Below are 21,445 nucleotides of genomic sequence, written 5' to 3'. Positions count from 1 at the left end.
ATTTACTATGTTATAAGCACTGTACAACTTACTACGTTATAAGCACTGTACAATTTACTATGTTATAAGCACTGTACAACTTACTACGTTATAAGCACAGTAAAACTTACTACGTTATAATCACTGAACAACTTACTATGTTATAAGCACTGAACAACTTACTATGTTATAAGCACTGTATAACTTACTACGTTATAAGCACTGTACAACTTACTACGTTATAAGCACTGTACAACTTACTACGTTATAAGTACTGTATAATTTACTACGTTATAAGCACTGTACAACTTACTACGTTATAAGCACTGTACAACTTACTACATTATAAGCACTGTACAACTTACTACGTTATAAGTACTGTACAATTTACTACGTTATAAGCACTGTACAATTTACTACGTTATAAGCACTGTACAACTTACTACGTTATAATCACTGTACAATTTACTACGTTATAAGCACTGTACAACTTACTACGTTATAATCACTGTACAACTTACTACGTTATAAGCACTGTTCAATTTACTACGTTATAAGCACTGTACAACTTACTACATTATAAGCACTGTACAACTTACTACGTTATAAGTACTGTACAACTAACTACGTTATAAGCACTGTACAACTTACTATGTTATAAGCACTGTACAACTTACTATGTTATAAGCACTGTACAACTTACTACGTTATAATCACTGTACAACTTACTATGTTATAAGCACTGTACAACTTACTATGTTATAAGCACTGTACAACTTACTACGTTATAATCACTGTATAACTTACTACGTTATAAGCACTGTACAACTTTACTACGTTATAAGCACTGTACAACTTACTACGTTATAAGCACTGTACAATTTACTATGTTATAAGCACTGTACAACTTACTAGTACATTATAAGCACTGTACAATTTACTATGTTATAAGCACTGTACAACTTACTACGTTATAAGCACAGTAAAACTTACTACGTTATAATCACTGAACAACTTACTATGTTATAAGCACTGAACAACTTACTATGTTATAAGCACTGTATAACTTACTACGTTATAAGCACTGTACAACTTACTACGTTATAAGCACTGTACAACTTACTACGTTATAAGTACTGTATAATTTACTACGTTATAAGCACTGTACAACTTACTACGTTATAAGCACTGTACAACTTACTACATTATAAGCACTGTACAACTTACTACGTTATAAGTACTGTACAATTTACTACGTTATAAGCACTGTACAACTTACTACGTTATAAGCACTGTACAATTTACTACGTTATAAGCACTGTACAATTTACTACGTTATAAGCACTGTACAACTTACTACGTTATAATCACTGTACAACTTACTACGTTATAAGCACTGTTCAATTTACTACGTTATAAGCACTGTACAACTTACTACATTATAAGCACTGTACAACTTACTACGTTATAAGTACTGTACAACTAACTACGTTATAAGCACTGTACAACTTACTATGTTATAAGCACTGTACAACTTACTATGTTATAAGCACTGTACAACTTACTACGTTATAATCACTGTACAACTTACTATGTTATAAGCACTGTACAACTTACTATGTTATAAGCACTGTACAACTTACTACGTTATAATCACTGTATAACTTACTACGTTATAAGCACTGTACAACTTTACTACGTTATAAGCACTGTACAACTTACTACGTTATAAGCACTGTACAACTTACTATGTTATAAGCACTGTACAACTTACTATGTTATAAGCACTGTACAACTTACTACGTTATAAGCACTGTATAATTTACTACGTTATAAGCACTGTACAACTTACTACGTTATAAGCACTGTACAACTTACTACGTTATAAGCACTGTACAACTTACTACGTTATAAGCACTGTACAACTTACTCCGTTATAAGCACTGTACAATTTACTATGTTATAAGCACTGTACAACTTACTACGTTATAATCACTGTACAACTTACTACGTTATAAGCACTGTACAACTTACTATGTTATAATCACTGTACAACTTACTACGTTATAAGCACTGTACAACTTACTACGTTATAATCACTGTACAACTTACTATGTTATAAGCACTGTACAACTTACTACGTTATAAGCACTGAACAACTTACTATGTTATAAGCACTGTATAATTTACTACGTTATAAGCACTGTATAATTTACTACGTTATAAGCACTGTATAATTTACTACGTTATAAGCACTGTACAATTTACTACGTTATAAGCACTGTACAATTTACTACGTTATAAGCACTGTACAACTTACTACGTTATAATCACTGTACAACATCACTACGTTATAAGCACAGTACATTTTGTACAACTTACCTTGACTACATTTGTACCATCTGATGCTGACACAAAATAAAAAGGCATATTATGTTTCTTGGCAAAGTTGAAAGCTTTCTTTGTTACATTATAGTCGACATCAATCTTATTGGCTGCACATATACACGGGATAGCTGATCTGTACTCTCTCAATTCTTTGTACCAATTTGGAAGATTTGTATACGTAATTTTTCTTGTAATGTCAAATACCTGTAATACATAACCATAATAAACTATAAGACATTGAAGAAAGTATAATATTCAAAATGTCATTTCTCTTTATCCATCTGTGCATTAGTGTGTGAAATTTCAAAATGATATGTCCATATTTGACGAAATTGAAATGATGATAAATATTTCATCTGTCTGTGAACTCTGCACCCATTGTAAACCTATTTTAAAGCCAATGAAAATAAAGAATTGTTTTCTGCCGAGTTTGCATCACTTAAATACCCTGCCTCGATCTTCTTTTTTCTTGTGTTTGTCCAGCCAATGCAGACTGCAGATCCAAGGGAAAACACAAAATAATTCTCCCTACATTAATTGCTACTTCAGGGAAGACAACTACACAACTAATTATGAACAATTAACAAAGAAATTTGTGTCGTCACACCACTTCAGGGATGAACAAATCCACTGGTCCTGGGTTCAGGGACTAGCGATTTATTTGGGTTGACCACACAAATTTTACCTTGTCTGGTCCATCGGACCAGTACCTTACTGTTAATAACTATGTTAAAAAGTGGTCTGAATATACAGATTCATAGGTAGGTTTAATGTTTCAAATTAGCGGGACCTGGGACCATGAATTCTTTCAGGAGGACCACTGGATTTTTAAGGCACTGGCCGAGGGACCACCATTTCATAAAATGATTTGTTCACCCCTGCACTTGAGGCAACGTTTCCTGGACAGAAACAACAACTTTCTTTCCGGGAAATTACTTGAGGCTACGTTTGGACAATGGGAGAAGGCCCATTGCCAATCTGTTTCTTACTAAAGATTAGGGGTGTTTAATTAATAGAAGAATGGACAAGATGACTTTATTTGGTAAACTAGTGTCCTATCGATCAGAATAGCTCCACTGTTTTTTGAGGTTTTCATTTGATTTTATAATGTGTAGAAGTGATTCTATTGTTCAGCTTTTCCACTATGCAGTTTTGTTTTTAGTGAAGTAATATAGTGGTTAGTGGTTTCATATGATGAATCTGTGGTCCTTTTATTTACTATACATTTTTAGGTGACACTTGCACCCATTTGGGATAACTCGGATGACTCTTGTACTCATTTGGGATAACTCGGATGACTCTTGTACCCACTTGGGTGACTTTTGTACCCATTTGGGTTAACTCGGGTGACTCTTGTACCCATCAGGTTAACTTGGGTGACTCTTGTACTCATTTGGGATAACTTGGGTGACTTTTGTACCCCATTTGGGTTAACTTGGGTGACTTTTGTACCTATTTGGGTTAACTCGGGTGACTCTTGTACCCATCGGGTTAACTTGGGTGACTCTTGTACTCATTTGGGTTAACTTGGGTGACTTTTGTACCCATTTGGGTTAACTCGGGTGACTTTTGTACCTATTTGGGTTAACTCGGGTGACTCTTGTACCTATTTGGGATAACGCGGGTGACTTTTGTACCTATTTGGGATAACGCGGGTGACTCTTGTACCTATTTAGGATAACGCGGGTGACTTTTGTACCTATTTGGGATAACGCGGGTGACTTTTGTACCTATTTGGGATAACGCGGGTGACTCTTGTACCTATTTGGGATAACGCGGGTGACAGTTGCACCCATTTGAGAAGCACATGATGTATATCATTTTATTGTCTGTTTTCTGAGATGAGATGAGATGTTGAATTTGGAAATACAACAAGTTCAATCAATCCTAAAACAGTCTTAATCAATACTGTCAAATAAAAGGGGAAACTCAATGACATTTGACAACCAACTCAGGATTGTGTGGACGTATGTGATGACATTTGACAACCAACTCAGGATTTTGTGGACATATGTGATGACATTTGACAACCAACTCAGGATTGTGTGGACGTATGTGATGACATTTGACAACCAACTCAAGATTGTGTGGACGTATGTGATGACATTTGACAACCAACTCAGGATTGTGTGGACTTATGTGATGACATTTGACAACCAACTCAGGATTGTGTGGACGTATGTGATGACATTTGACAACCAACTCAGGATTGTGTGGACGTATGTGATGACATTTGACAACCAACTCAGGATTGTGTGGACGTATGTGATGACATTTGACAACCAACTCAAGATTGTGTGGACGTATGTGATGACATTTGACAACCAACTCAGGATTGTGTGGACGTATGTGATGACATTTGACAACCAACTCAGGATTGTGTGGACGTAGAAAGCTTTGACCAGTGACACTACATATAATTTTCAACCAAGTTTTCCTGATTCTGTTGTCAAAAGCACAGCATAATCTGTAATCATTGTTAACATTTTTGTCATCTACATGTACATGTATCTAATGATTTCAATTTGGTGTTTTCAAATTTATGAAACTATCAACAAAACTATTTTGGTATAACATGTTCTGATGTACAGTAGTTGGTTAAGAAATTAGAATAACAGTTTTCAATTTCAATAACAAATTGCCACTGTCTAAAAACAGTGTTTGGATAGTGTTGGAACAGGTCCTTAAAAAATATAATTTTGTCATGTCATTATTTGGAAGATCTTTATATAGACATACATGTGTATGTATACACATCCATTTTCACAGTTTAGGTGTCTATGCATACACAATATGCACTGGGAAAATATGTAGTGAAAAAATGTCGCCCTTTTATGTTTTTTTAGTCTTCCTGGTTATTCTGTCGACTTCAGTAATACTCTTGACTTTGGACTGCGATGTCTTCAATTACCTACATGTATGTGTTTCATCACTTAAATCATGATTATAAACAAGGGCATTCAAGTCCTATGAGGAAAACAGTCTGTGTTCTGATGACCATGTTCTAACATCTACTCTAGACATCTTGCATAGGAAAACAGTCTGTGTTCTGATGACCATGTTCTAACATCTACTCTAGACATCTTGCATAGGAAAACAGTCTGTGTTCTGATGACCATGTTCTAACATCTACTCTAGACATCTTGCATGTAATCTCTGTCTTGAAATCTTCAATCACTTCTGCATGTGCCGTAGACCCATTATTTTACTCCAATTATCAATTGTTGAGAACTTTTCAGGAATTTCAATACTTCAGCTGATGTGCAGAGTGTAAAGTGAACGTAGTTAGGTACAAGCACAATGCCGTTGCTAACACTCTCACAGTTCTGCTTGACCTGCCAACCATTATTTTAGATGGTTGCTATGGCACTGCCTACCAATATATTAGATGGTTGCTATGGTACATCACGTGGTTGCTATGGCACATTACGCGTGATCTCACAAAAACTTATTATACAAAATGACTTATTATACAACTGAAACACAGAAAAGTAGCCAAGGAAAGAAGAAAAAAGTCCACAAAAGTAATCATTCAATAGATCAATCAATCAATCAATCAATCAATCAATCAATTACAATTACATTGTCCCCTGTGCTATAGATAGACAAGTAGATGGCTAGATCTAACTTAACAGTATACAGCAATGTGCTATAGATAGACAAGTAGATGGCTAGATCTAACTTACCAGTATACAGCAATGTGCTATAGATAGACAAGTAGATGGCTAGATCTAACTTACCAGTATACAGCAATGTGCTATAGATAGACAAGTAGATGGCTAGATCTAACTTAACAGTATACAGCAATGTGCTATAGATAGACAAGTAGATGGCTAGATCTAACTTAACAGTATACAGCAATGTGCTATAGATAGACAAGTAGATGGCTAGATCTAACTTACCAGTATACAGCAATGTGCTATAGATAGACAAGTAGATGGCTAGATCTAACTTAACAGTATACAGCAATGTGCTATAGATAGACAAGTAAATGGCTAGATCTAACTTAACAGTATACAGCAATGTGATATAGATAGACAAGTAGATGGCTAGATCTAACTTACCAGTATACAGCAATGTGCTATAGATAGACAAGTAGATGGCTAGATCTAACTTACCAGTATACAGCAATGTGCTATAGATAGACAAGTAGATGGATAGATCTAACTTACCAGTATACAGCAATGTGATATAGATAGACAAGTAGATGGCTAGATCTAACTTACCAGTATACAGTAATGTGATATAGATAGACAAGTAGATGGATAGATCTAACTTACCAGTATACAGCAATGTGCTATAGATAGACAAGTAGATGGATAGATCTAACTTACCAGTATACAGCAATGTGATATAGATAGACAAGTAGATGGCTAGATCTAACTTACCAGTATACAGTAATGTGATATAGATAGACAAGTAGATGGATAGATCTAACTTACCAGTATACAGCAATGTGCTATAGATAGACAAGTAGATGGATAGATCTAACTTACCAGTATACAGCAATGTGATATAGATAGACAAGTAGATGGCTAGATCTAACTTACCAGTATACAGCAATGTGCTATAGATAGACAAGTAGATGGATAGATCTAACTTACCAGTATACAGCAATGTGCTATAGATAGACAAGTAGATGGCTAGATCTAACTTACCAGTATACAGCAATGTGCTATAGATAGACAAGTAGATGGATAGATCTAACTTACCAGTATACAGCAATGTGCTATAGATAGACAAGTAGATGGCTAGATCTAACTTACCAGTATACAGCAATGTGCTATAGATAGACAAGTAGATGGCTAGATCTAACTTACCAGTATACAGCAATGTGCTATAGATATAGACAAGTAGATGGCTAGATCTAACTTACCAGTATACAGCAATGTGCTATAGATAGACAAGTAGATGGATAGATCTAACTTACCAGTATACAGCAATGTGCTATAGATAGACAAGTAGATGGATAGATATAACTTACCAGTATACAGCAATGTGCTATAGATAGACAAGTAGATGGCTAGATCTAACTTAACAGTAAACCAGAATGGTCTTAAACGTCATTCGCTTATATATGTTTGCCAGGGCGTTTCTGTGCTTCTCCTAGTCGTTTTTTTGGTTTTGTTTTTTTGTGTGCCTCCCCTGTTTTTGTTTCGGGATGTTTTTTCACATTTTTTCCGTTTTTGCTTTTTCCTCTTTTGTTGCTCTTTTTTCCTCGTGTCTTGTTGATTCTCTTTTTCTCTTGCTGTCTTTTCCGTGCTTGCTCTCCCTAACCCACAATTATGCAAACTTTATCGACCTTCTCTGTACTTTATGCTAAAACCTTTTTCAGTAGCTTCCCTTAATGTAAGGGGTTTAAACAACGCAAAAAAAAAGAAGGGATGTTTTTGACTGGTTAAGAAGTAAAGACATTTCCATTATTTTTCTGCAAGAAATACATTGTCCTCCTGGCCAGGAAAATATTTGGAGAATTGAATGGGGTTTACATTGCGAGATAAATTCTGTCTCTGGTCAGAAAGGAGGAGTCGCCATACTATTTAATAATTCCTTTGAATACAACATTCACAGAACCTCTAGGGATTCTGATGGTAGAGTAATTGTAGTCGATATGTCTATTGGTGAAAATAGGTGTACTTTAGCTAATATTTATGCCCCAAATGTGGACGATCCCGATTTTGTAAATCATTTGCGTAATTTTATTGATGATATGGGTAATGAATCCGTCATGTGTGGCGGTGACTGGAACGTTGTACGTGATTATCAGTTGGACACAATTGGTTACATGAATGCAAACAATCCAAATGCAAAACGGTCAATTGACGAGTTAATTAATGAATATTATTTAGTGGACATCTGGCGCTTGCTGAACCCTGAGAAGCGTTGTTACACCTGGCGTCAGAAACGTCCCCTAAAACAGGGACGTCTTGACTATTTTCTCATCACTCCCGATCTAGAAGCTAGGACTACCAATTGTGGTATCAAATCTGGTTACCGCACAGACCACTCTTTGGTTATTCTCAACCTTAATCTTTTTAAAACAGATAGAGGCAAAGGGTTCTGGAAATGGAATACCAGTCTCATTACAGATAAAGATTATGTTGTTATGGTAAAGACTATTATTCATGAAACTTTAAATGAGTATTCTATCAATGGTAATGTCGACAGTGCAGAGGTCGATTTTACTGAGTTTTCTATTAGCGACCAGTTGTTATGGGAAACAATGAAATTGAAAATCCGCGGTGCCACTATTCAGTATACTGCTAGACAAAAAAGGAAACGCAATAAAAGAACAGCTGAGTTAGAAAAAGAAATTGATATCCTCGAGGTACAATGCCAGCAAAATCAGGAAAACATTGGTGAACTTGAAACGAAAAAACTAGAATTAGAATCTTTACGTGAACATCATATGAAGGGAGTACTCCTTCGTTCTAAAGCCCGATGGGTTCAACATGGTGAAAAACCAACGAAATACTTTTGCAATTTAGAAAAACGTCGATATGTTAACAAAACGATGGAAAAGTTGACTGATAATAATGGTTTAGTTTTAATAGAGCAAGAAAAGATTCTTGCAGAAGCTACAAATTTCTATAAGAATCTCTATACCAGTCGTGGCACTACGGAATCAGTTTCATCGTTTATGAGGGATTTTAATAGTAATGATATCAATAAGCTGTCGGATGACCAGAGTTCAATTTTAGACGGTGTAATCTCTTATGATGAATGCAGTAATGCACTAAAAAACATGGAAAACGGTAAAACCCCTGGTTGTGATGGGTTTCCCCCTGAATTCTATAAACTATTCTGGAGTAATATTGGCCGTTTAATTGTTAGATGTATAAACGAGTCTTTTCGAAATGGAAATTTTTCTATTTCTCAACGTAGAGGGGTAATTACCTGTATTCCAAAGCCAGGAAAAAACAGGCTTAATATCAAGAATTGGAGACCAATCACTTTATTAAATACAGATTATGGATAGATCTAACTTACCAGTATACAGCAATGTGCTATAGATAAACAAGTAGATGGCTAGATCTAACTTACCAGTATACAGCAATGTGCTATAGATAGACAAGTAGATGGCTAGATATAACTTACCAGTATACAGCAATGTGCTATAGATAGACAAGTAGATGGCTAGATATAACTTACCAGTATACAGCAATGTGCTATAGATAGACAAGTAGATGGCTAGATATAACTTACCAGTATACAGCAATGTGCTATAGATAGACAAGTAGATGGCTAGATCTAACTTACCAGTATACAGTAATGTGCTATAGATAGACAAGTAGATGGCTAGATCTAACTACCAGTATACAGCAATGTGCTATAGATAGACAAGTAGATGGCTAGATCTAACTTACCAGTATACAGCAATGTGATATAGATAGACAAGTAGATGGATAGATCTAACTTACCAGTATACAGCAATGTGCTATAGATAGACAAGTAGATGGCTAGATCTAACTTAACAGTATACAGCAATGTGATATAGATAGACAAGTAGATGGCTAGATCTATTTAACTTACCAGTATACAGCAATGTGCTTGATGATAATATGAAGGGTGCATACTACTAAATCTTTCCTGACCAGCCGTATCCCAGAAGTCTATCAACAAAAGGAAAAGATAGGTTGAAAGTCATAAATACCATTGGTCAAGATAATTTCTAGTTTGTGTGAATACGTGTACTAAGTAAAAGTCATAGACTGTAAGATATGTTGTGTTGTTCAGCCCTATCAGACTTCTAAACCACTGTAAGATATGTTGTGTTGTTCAGCCCTATCAGACTTCTAAACCACTGTAAGATATGTTGTGTTGTTCAGCCCTATCAGACTTCTAAACCACTGTAAGATATGTTGTGTTGTTCAGCCCGATCAGACTTCTAAACCACTGTAAGATATGTTGTGTTGTTCAGCCCTATCAGACTTCTAAACCACTGTAAGATATGTTGTGTTGTTCAGTCCTATCAGACTTCTAAACCACTGTAAGATATGTTGTGTTGTTCAGTCCTATCAGACTTCTAAATCACTGTAAGATATGTTGTGTTGTTCAGCCCTATCAGACTTCTAAACCACTGTAAGATATGTTGTGTTGTTCAGCCCTATCAGACTTCTAAACCACTGTAAGATATGTTGTGTTGTTCAGCCCTATCAGACTTCTAAGATATGTCGTGTTGGTCAGTCCTATCAGACTTCTAAACCACTGTAAGATATGTTGTGTTGTTCAGTCCTATCAGACTTCTAAATCACTGTAAGATATGTTGTGTTGTTCAGCCCTATCAGACTTCTAAACCACTGTAAGATATGTTGTGTTGTTCAGCCCTATCAGACTTCTAAACCACTGTAAGATTGATGTTGTGTTGTTCAGCCCTATCAGACTTCTAAACCACTGTAAGATATGTTGTGTTGTTCAGCCCTATCAGACTTCTAAACCACTGTAAGATATGTTGTGTTGTTCAGCCCTATCAGACTTCTAAACCACTGTAAGATATGTTGTGTTGTTCAGCCCTATCAGACTTCTAAACCACTGTAAGATATGTCGTGTTGGTCAGTCCTATCAGACTTCTAAACCACTGTAAGATATGTTGTGTTGTTCAGCCCTATCAGACTTCTAAACCACTGTAAGATATGTTGTGTTGTTCAGCCCTATCAGACTTCTAAACCACTGTAAGATATGTTGTGTTGTTCAGCCCTATCAGACTTCTAAACCACTGTAAGGTACATGTTGTGTTGTTCAGCCCTATCAGACTTCTAAACCACTGTAAGATATGTTGTGTTGTTCAGCCCTATCAGACTTCTAAACCACTGTAAGGTAGTGTCATGTTGTGTTGTTCAGCCCTATCAGACTTCTAAACCACTGTAAGATATGTTGTGTTGTTCAGCCCTATCAGACTTCTAAACCACTGTAAGATATGTTGTGTTGTTCATAACTGCAGCCCTATCAGACTTCTAAACCACTGTAAGGTACACGTGTACATGTATGTTGTGTTGTTCAGCCCTATCACTGTATCAGATTTCTAAACCATTGTAAGGTTAGTATACAGATTACCTACTACCACATCTTTGCCATCCACTGTTGTATTGTAACGAAATAAAGTTAATGCATATGTTGATAACTGTTGAGGTTGACTGTTAAAATGGTTGTCAAGGAAACAGAACACTAATCAATTGCAGACTGCTGTCATTATGAATTATAAAGCAAGGTCAAAAGTCAATTGCACAGACACTGCATATGTTTGGTAAATTATGATACTGAATATTAAGTCTAGGTAAAAGGTTATTGTAGGGTCTATGTATAACTGTATAATGGTAGTGATGATGAATAATTAAAACAAAGAGAAAGTCAAACGTCAATTTTACATAAGTAATTCTCACAATGAAAACTAGCAAGGGGATATGTGTGTATGTTAAAGAATAAGGAGTTTACAATGATGATGTATGGCAGTGACAATGGCATCAAATATATGTACAATGATATATACATTAGACACAGCCTGTGTGATGTACATGTATGGTTTGATAGATACCATCACTATCCACTATACATGTATGGTTTGATAGATACCATCACTATCCACTATACATGTATGGTTTGATAGATACCATCACTATCCACTATACATGTATGGTTTGATAGATACCATCACTATCCACTATACATGTATGGTTTGATAGATACCATCATCACTATCCACTATACATGTATGGTTTGATAGATACCATCACTATCCACTGTACATGTATGGTTTGATAGATACCATCACTATCCACTATACATGTATGGTTTGATAGATACCATCATCACTATCCACTATACATGTATGGTTTGATAGATACTATCACTATCCACTATACATGTATGGTTTGATAGATACCATCACTATCCACTATACATGTATGGTTTGATAGATACTATCATCACTATCCACTGTACATGTATGGTTTGATAGATACCATCACTATCCACTATACATGTATGGTTTGATAGATACCATCACTATCCACTGTACATGTATGGTTTGATAGATATCATCACTATCCACTATACATGTATGGTTTGATAGATACCATCACTATCCACTGTACATGTATGGTTTGATAGATACCATCACTATCCACTATACATGTATGGTTTGATAGATACCATCATCACTATCCACTATACATGTATGGTTTGATAGATACTATCACTATCCACTATACATGTATGGTTTGATAGATACCATCACTATCCACTATACATGTATGGTTTGATAGATACTATCATCACTATCCACTGTACATGTATGGTTTGATAGATACCATCACTATCCACTATACATGTATGGTTTGATAGATACCATCACTATCCACTGTACATGTATGGTTTGATAGATATCATCACTATCCACTATACATGTATGGTTTGATAGATACCATCACTATCCACTATACATGTATGGTTTGATAGATACCATCACTATCCACTATACATGTATGGTTTGATAGATACCATCATCACTATCCACTATACATGTATGGTTTGATAGATACCATCACTATCCACTATACATGTATGGTTTGATAGATACCATCATCACTATCCACTATACATGTATGGTTTGATAGATACCATCACTATCCACTATACATGTATGGTTTGATAGATACCATCACTATCCACTATACATGTATGGTTTGATAGATACCATCACTATCCACTATACATGTATGGTTTCATAGATACCATCACTATCCACTATACATGTATGGTTTGATAGATACCATCATTATCCACTATACATGTATGGTTTCATAGATACCATCACTATCCACTATACATGTATGGTTTGATAGATACCATCACTATCCACTATACATGTATGGTTTGATAGATACCATCACTATCCACTATACATGTATGGTTTGATAGATACCATCACTATCCACTATACATGTATGGTTTGATAGATATCATCACTATCCACTATACATGTATGGTTTGATAGATATCATCACTATCCACTATACATGTATGGTTTGATAGATACCATCACTATCCACTATACATGTATGGTTTGATAGATATCATCACTATCCACTGTACATGTATGGTTTGATAGGTACCATCACTATCCACTATACATGTATGGTTTGATAGATACCATCACTATCCACTATACATGTATGGTTTGATAGATATCATCACTATATCCACTATACATGTATGGTTTGATAGATATCATCACTATCCACTATACATGTATGGTTTCATAGATACCATCACTATCCACTATACATGTATGGTTTGATAGATACCATCACTATCCACTATACATGTATGGTTTGATAGATACCATCACTATCCACTATACATGTATGGTTTGATAGATACCATCACTATCCACTATACATGTATGGTTTGATAGATACCATCACTATCCACTGTACATGTATGGTTTGATAGATACCATCACTATCCACTATACATGTATGGTTTGATAGATATCATCACTATATCCACTATACATGTATGGTTTGATAGATATCATCACTATCCACTATACATGTATGGTTTGATATATACCATCACTATCCACTATACATGTATGGTTTGATAGATACCATCACTATCCACTATACATGTATGGTTTGATAGATATCATCACTATCCACTGTACATGTATGGTTTGATAGATATCATCACTATCCACTATACATGTATGGTTTGATAGATACCATCACTATCCACTATACATGTATGGTTTGATATATACCATCACTATCCACTATACATGTATGGTTTGATAGATATCATCACTATATCCACTATACATGTATGGTTAGATAGATATCATCACTATCCACTGTACATGTATGGTTTGATAGATACCATCACTATCCACTATACATGTATGGTTTGATAGATATCATCACTATCCACTGTACATGTATGGTTTGATAGATACCATCACTATCCACTATACATGTATGGTTTGATAGATACCATCACTATCCACTATACATGTATGGTTTGATAGATACCATCACTATCCACTATACATGTATGGTTTGATAGATACCATCACTATCCACTATACATGTATGGTTTGATAGATACCATCACTATCCACTATACATGTATGGTTTCATAGATACCATCACTATCCACTATACATGTATGGTTTGATAGATACCATCACTATCCACTATACATGTATGGTTTCATAGATACCATCACTATCCACTATACATGTATGGTTTGATAGATACCATCACTATCCACTATACATGTATGGTTTGATAGATACCATCACTATCCACTATACATGTATGGTTTGATAGATACCATCACTATCCACTATACATGTATGGTTTGATAGATATCATCACTATCCACTATACATGTATGGTTTGATAGATATCATCACTATCCACTATACATGTATGGTTTGATAGATACCATCACTATCCACTATACATGTATGGTTTGATAGATACCATCACTATCCACTATACATGTATGGTTTGATAGATACCATCACTATCCACTGTACATGTATGGTTTGATAGATACCATCACTATCGACATGTATGGTTTGATAGATACCATCACTATCCACTATACATGTATGGTTTGATAGATACCATCACTATCCACTGTACATGTATGGTTTGATAGATATCATCACTATCCACTATACATGTATGGTTTGATAGATACCATCACTATCCACTATACATGTATGGTTTCATAGATACCATCACTATCCACTATACATGTATGGTTTGATAGATACCATCACTATCCACTATACATGTATGGTTTGATAGATACCATCACTATCCACTATACATGTATGGTTTGATAGATACCATCACTATCCACTATACATGTATGGTTTGATAGATACCATCACTATCCACTATACATGTATGGTTTGATAGATATCATCACTATATCCACTATACATGTATGGTTTGATAGATACCATCACTATCCACTATACATGTATGGTTTGATAGATATCATCACTATATCCACTATACATGTATGGTTTGATAGATACCATCACTATCCACTATACATGTATGGTTTGATAGATATCATCACTATATCCACTATACATGTATGGTTTGATAGATACCATCACTATCCACTATACATGTATGGTTTGATAGATACCATCACTATCCACTATACATGTATGGTTTGATAGATATCATCACTATATCCACTATACATGTATGGTTTGATAGATACCATCACTATCCACTATACATGTATGGTTTGATAGATACCATCACTATCCACTATACATGTATGGTTTGATAGATACCATCACTATCCACTATACATGTATGGTTTGATAGATACCATCACTATCCACTATACATGTATGGTTTGATAGATACCATCATCACTATATCCACTATACATGTATGGTTTGATAGATACCATCACTATCCACTGTACATGTATGGTTTGATAGATACCATCACTATCCACTATACATGTATGGTTTGATAGATACCATCACTATCCACTATACATGTATGGTTTGATAGATACCATCACTATCCACTGTACATGTATGGTTTGATAGATACCATCACTATCCACTGTACATGTATGGTTTGATAGATACCATCACTATCGACATGTATGGTTTGATAGATACCATCACTATCGACATGTATGGTTTGATAGATATCATCACTATCCACTGTACATGTATGGTTTGATAGATACCATCACTATCCACTGTACATGTATGGTTTGATAGATACCATCACTATCGACATGTATGGTTTGATAGATATCATCACTATCCACTATACATGTATGGTTTGATAGATATCATCACTATCCACTATACATGTATGGTTTGATAGATACCATCACTATCCACTATACATGTATGGTTTGATAGATACCATCACTATCCACTATACATGTATGGTTTGATAGATACCATCACTATCCACTATACATGTATGGTTTGATAGATACCATCATCACTATCCACTATACATGTATGGTTTGATAGATACCATCACTATCCACTATACATGTATGGTTTGATAGATACCATCACTATCCACTGTACATGTATGGTTTGATAGATACCATCACTATCCACTATACATGTATGGTTTCATAGATACCATCACTATCCACTATACATGTATGGTTTGATAGATACCATCACTATCCACTGTACATGTATGGTTTGATAGATACCATCACTATCCACTATACATGTATGGTTTGATAGATACCATCACTATCCACTATACATGTATGGTTTCATAGATACCATCACTATCCACTATACATGTATGGTTTGATAGATACCATCACTATCCACTGTACATGTATGGTTTCATAGATACCATCATCACTATCCACTATACATGTATGGTTTGATAGATACCATCATCACTATCCACTATACATGTATGGTTTGATAGATACCATCACTATCCACTGTACATGTATGGTTTGATAGATACCATCATCACTATCCACTGTACATGTATGGTTTGATAGATACCATCACTATCCACTATACATGTATGGTTTGATAGATACCATCACTATCCACTATACATGTATGGTTTGATATATACCATCACTATCCACTATACATGTATGGTTTGATAGATACCATCATCACTATCCACTATACATGTATGGTTTGATAGATACCATCACTATCCACTATACATGTATGGTTTGATAGATACTATCATCACTATCCACTATACATGTATGGTTTGATAGATACCATCACTATCCACTATACATGTATGGTTTGATAGATACCATCACTATCCACTGTACATGTATGGTTTGATAGATACCATCACTATCCACTATACATGTATGGTTTGATAGATACCATCACTATCCACTATACATGTATGGTTTGATAGATACCATCACTATCCACTATACATGTATGGTTTGATAGATACCATCACTATATCCACTATACATGTATGGTTTGATAGATACCATCACTATCCACTATACATGTATGGTTTGATAGATACCATCACTATCCACTATACATGTATGGTTTCATAGATACCATCACTATATATCCACTGTACATGTATGGTTTCATAGATACCATCACTATATCCACTATACATGTATGGTTTGATAGATACCATCACTATCCACTATACATGTATGGTTTGATAGATACCATCACTATCCACTATACATGTATGGTTTGATAGATACCATCACTATCCACTATACATGTATGGTTTGATAGATACCATCACTATATCCACTATACATGTATGGTTTGATAGATACCATCACTATCCACTATACATGTATGGTTTGATAGATACCATCACTATCCACTATACATGTATGGTTTGATAGATACCATCACTATCCACTATACATGTATGGTTTGATAGATACCATCACTATCCACTATACATGTATGGTTTGATAGATACCATCACTATCCACTATACATGTATGGTTTGATAGATACCATCACTATCCACTATACATGTATGGTTTGATAGATATCATCACTATCCACTATACATGTATGGTTTGATAGATACCATCACTATCCACTATACATGTATGGTTTGATAGATACCATCACTATCCACTATACATGTATGGTTTGATAGATATCATCACTATATCCACTATACATGTATGGTTTGATAGATATCATCACTATATCCACTATACATGTATGGTTTGATAGATACCATCACTATCCACTATACATGTATGGTTTGATAGATACCATCACTATATCCACTATACATGTATGGTTTGATAGATACCATCACTATCCACTATACATGTATGGTTTGATAGATACCATCACTATCCACTATACATGTATGGTTTGATAGATACCATCACTATCCACTATACATGTATGGTTTGATAGATACCATCACTATATCCACTATACATGTATGGTTTGATAGATACCATCACTATCCACTATACATGTATGGTTTGATAGATACCATCACTATCCACTATACATGTATGGTTTGATAGATACCATCACTATCCACTATACATGTATGGTTTGATAGATACCATCACTATATCCACTATACATGTATGGTTTGATAGATACCATCACTATCCACTATACATGTATGGTTTGATAGATACCATCACTATCCACTATACATGTATGGTTTGATAGATACCATCATCACTATCCACTATACATGTATGGTTTGATAGATACCATCACTATCCACTATACATGTATGGTTTGATAGATACCATCACTATCCACTGTACATGTATGGTTTCATAGATACCATCACTATCCACTGTACATGTATGGTTTGATAGATATCATCACTATCCACTATACATGTATGGCACTGTAGCACAACTGACTGTTATTTTTTGTTATTTATGTTGGCTTGTTGCTGGATATATTTGCATACATTTTTGGAAGATTGTTTTCCCATTCCTACCCATCCATGGTGTTATACATATACATGTATCTGCATTATACACCATCTTTTAACTGTTGCTATGTGAGTGGTCTTGTTGCTAGGCATATCTGCATACATTTTTGGAATGATCATTATTTGCCTTTCCTTCCCTGGTGTTATATTGGCATTATATGTCATCATTTACCCGTTGCTATGAGTGTGGTCTTGTTGCATATGAGTGTGGTCTTGTTGCATATGAGTGTGGTCTTGTTGCATATGAGTGTGGTCTTGTTGCATATGATATCATTACACGTGTTCCCCCCACTAGATTTGTCTGCCAACATAATTTTACAGTCCCTTTTCGAATTCCCAACATCCGTAATATGCTCTCCTTCCCATCACACAACTTGCAACTTCAAATCCGCTGCTCACTATTAAAATGTTAAACTTGAATTTGAAGCTGTCCATGACCTGCCCATTCCTTCCGTCTCCACCGAGATGAAATTCACGTACAAAAATGATAATATATTGTAACCATTGCCTTTCCCCCTCCCTCCGACCAATTCGAGAACTTCTCCACTAAAAAATCCCGCTTACGAACAGCTTTTGACATGAAAAGTTGTGTCTGCACCTGCTGTGGACGTGGGACTGTGTCGAGCTATATTCAATCTGTATTGCATAACAATCTTTATTGAGGTATTCATTTGTACAGTATTATGTATACGAACAGCGAAATCAAAATGTAATGTTCAACTTGAATGTATTGGCAAAAAAACCCCAGAAATGTGTGCTTATTGAAACAGGGACAATATTTTGAGCTTGTAGTTGTAAAGTTATATAAAACACAGTATGCTCCTATACAATATCGTTGCGATATACAATAGATATACAGACTATACAAAATGTATGACGTTGAACTAAATATTACGTGTGCTCGCACATCATGCATATAGTACATTGTACAGCTGTCAGAGAGCGACTTACCTTTTCTCTGTGTAGTCTAGTTGTGGTATTTTTCTGTATCCCATTGTAATTGCTCACGTTTGCTAGGAATGTTTGCTCCGCTATAAAACAGAAACAATTTCAAATACAACCAAAGTGTGTGCTGTAAAAAGGCAAATCGTTGTATGCGACAAGGCAACAACTGTGACTGAGCGCTTGGAAATACACGAGGCAAGCAGCCGTTTGGTACATGGTCAGTCGTCGCTTGTTGTCGTGCGTAAACGTGAACTGTCGAACATTCGTAGTTACAGGTCGTAGGGGTCAAGTCCTCTTCGATCTTACGGCAGGAACTAGGATGTTTAAAATTCAGGCTCAGTTAGTTTTGTTTGCAAATACAAACAAATGAGTAAAAAACACACACAAAAACCAAGTAAACCAAAAAATAAACGAGTAAATAAACAAATAAACAAAGAAGCAAACGACACAAACCAATAGAATAGTAGCTAAATACATGAAGGGAAAAAAAAGTCACTATTTTTTTGATGGGGTGTATGTATCATTGTATGTTCTTTATTCACGTATTTAGCTACTATTTTATTGGTTTGTATTGTTGGCTTCTTTGTTTACTTGTTTATTTTTATTTGTTCACTAGTTTATTTTTTGTTAACAAGTTTTTGTGTGTGTGCTTTTTACTCGTTTGTTTGTATTTGCAAACAAAACTAACTGAGCCTGAGCTCCCTGTAGATTGACGGTGAATGTGGGGGCAAATAATAGTGGAGACTGAAGAGAAAAATGACACATCAATCATCGCATAAACATTTAGTGGTATAAGGTTGTTCAAACACAAACCAGAAATAAAAAATACACGTTTGATTCTATACAGAGTGATGTCGCCTAGCCTTCACGATATACAGCTGTATAAGTGGACAAATTACATGGCACAAAATTACGTATTTTTGTTATGTAGCAATCGGCCGGGTAAGCTAAGTTATCTACGTTTTTTAAATGTGCATGATTTCTCCTTTATATTTACATGTTATGACAGGGAACAGGATAAGGAATTGACCCTCATTTTAATAAAGGAGTCCACCCTCTTTTGCAACTTCAAGTTATGGTTCTTTTTTTTAAGACACTAAAAAACGTGTACGGTGTTTATAAACCGGACTTCTCAATGCATTTAGCATTTTTCCTCACCATCAATTTTTCTTTCCAGACAATGGAAGACTTCGGCGCGCTCAGCAACAAAGTTTAATTGTTGTCGCTCTAATTAATCTTGGTCGTATTTGTTACAAATCACATCACCTTGTTTGACAATGATTGCGTCGTCTGAAATAATCAAATAACATTCATAGTTCACAAATAGCCTACATTTTATTTCAACTGTGAATCGTCGCAAGTGAAACTTTTAGCCCTGTCTACACGGCACTAAATATCCTACCTGAGGTAGGATTCAGGATAGTTTGAAGCCCGTGTAGACGCAAACGCGTCCTGAACCTGTCCTGAAACCGTCCTGACTTAGGACACCTTGGAGAGGTTTCCTGTAAACCCTCCTGACTTCGTCTTATGTACAGTCAGGACGGAACGCGCGACATCCACGCAGTAACCTTCCTACGTGTAGACACAAATCTACCCTACCTCAGGTAGGACTTGGGACTGCCTCAGGTACTAAGGTAGGACGACCTACGTGTAGATGG

The 21,445-nt window shown here is 35.4% G+C and overlaps 1 protein-coding gene across 1 annotated transcript in view; it reads right to left on the bottom strand.

The window, feature by feature from the left end:
- LOC144450644 (rab-like protein 2A) overlaps window positions 1-19,837 on the bottom strand; it is a 31,136-nt gene extending 11,299 nt beyond the window's left edge. The window contains exons 1-4 of the mRNA XM_078141289.1: window positions 19,794-19,837; window positions 11,422-11,501; window positions 9,901-9,980; window positions 2,362-2,571 (exon numbers count right to left, since the gene is read on the bottom strand). Of these exons, the coding sequence (XP_077997415.1) occupies window positions 2,362-2,571; window positions 9,901-9,980; window positions 11,422-11,501; window positions 19,794-19,837 (414 nt within the window). The remainder of the gene's footprint in view (window positions 1-2,361; window positions 2,572-9,900; window positions 9,981-11,421; window positions 11,502-19,793) is intronic.
- Between the last annotated feature and the right edge of the window lie 1,608 nt (window positions 19,838-21,445).

This window comes from Glandiceps talaboti, chromosome 20 (assembly GCF_964340395.1).
Source record: "Glandiceps talaboti chromosome 20, keGlaTala1.1, whole genome shotgun sequence".
Taxonomy (NCBI): Eukaryota; Metazoa; Hemichordata; class Enteropneusta; family Spengelidae; genus Glandiceps; species Glandiceps talaboti.
Note: the sequence above shows the minus strand (reverse complement) of the source record. Positions and strands in the feature narration are given on the sequence as shown.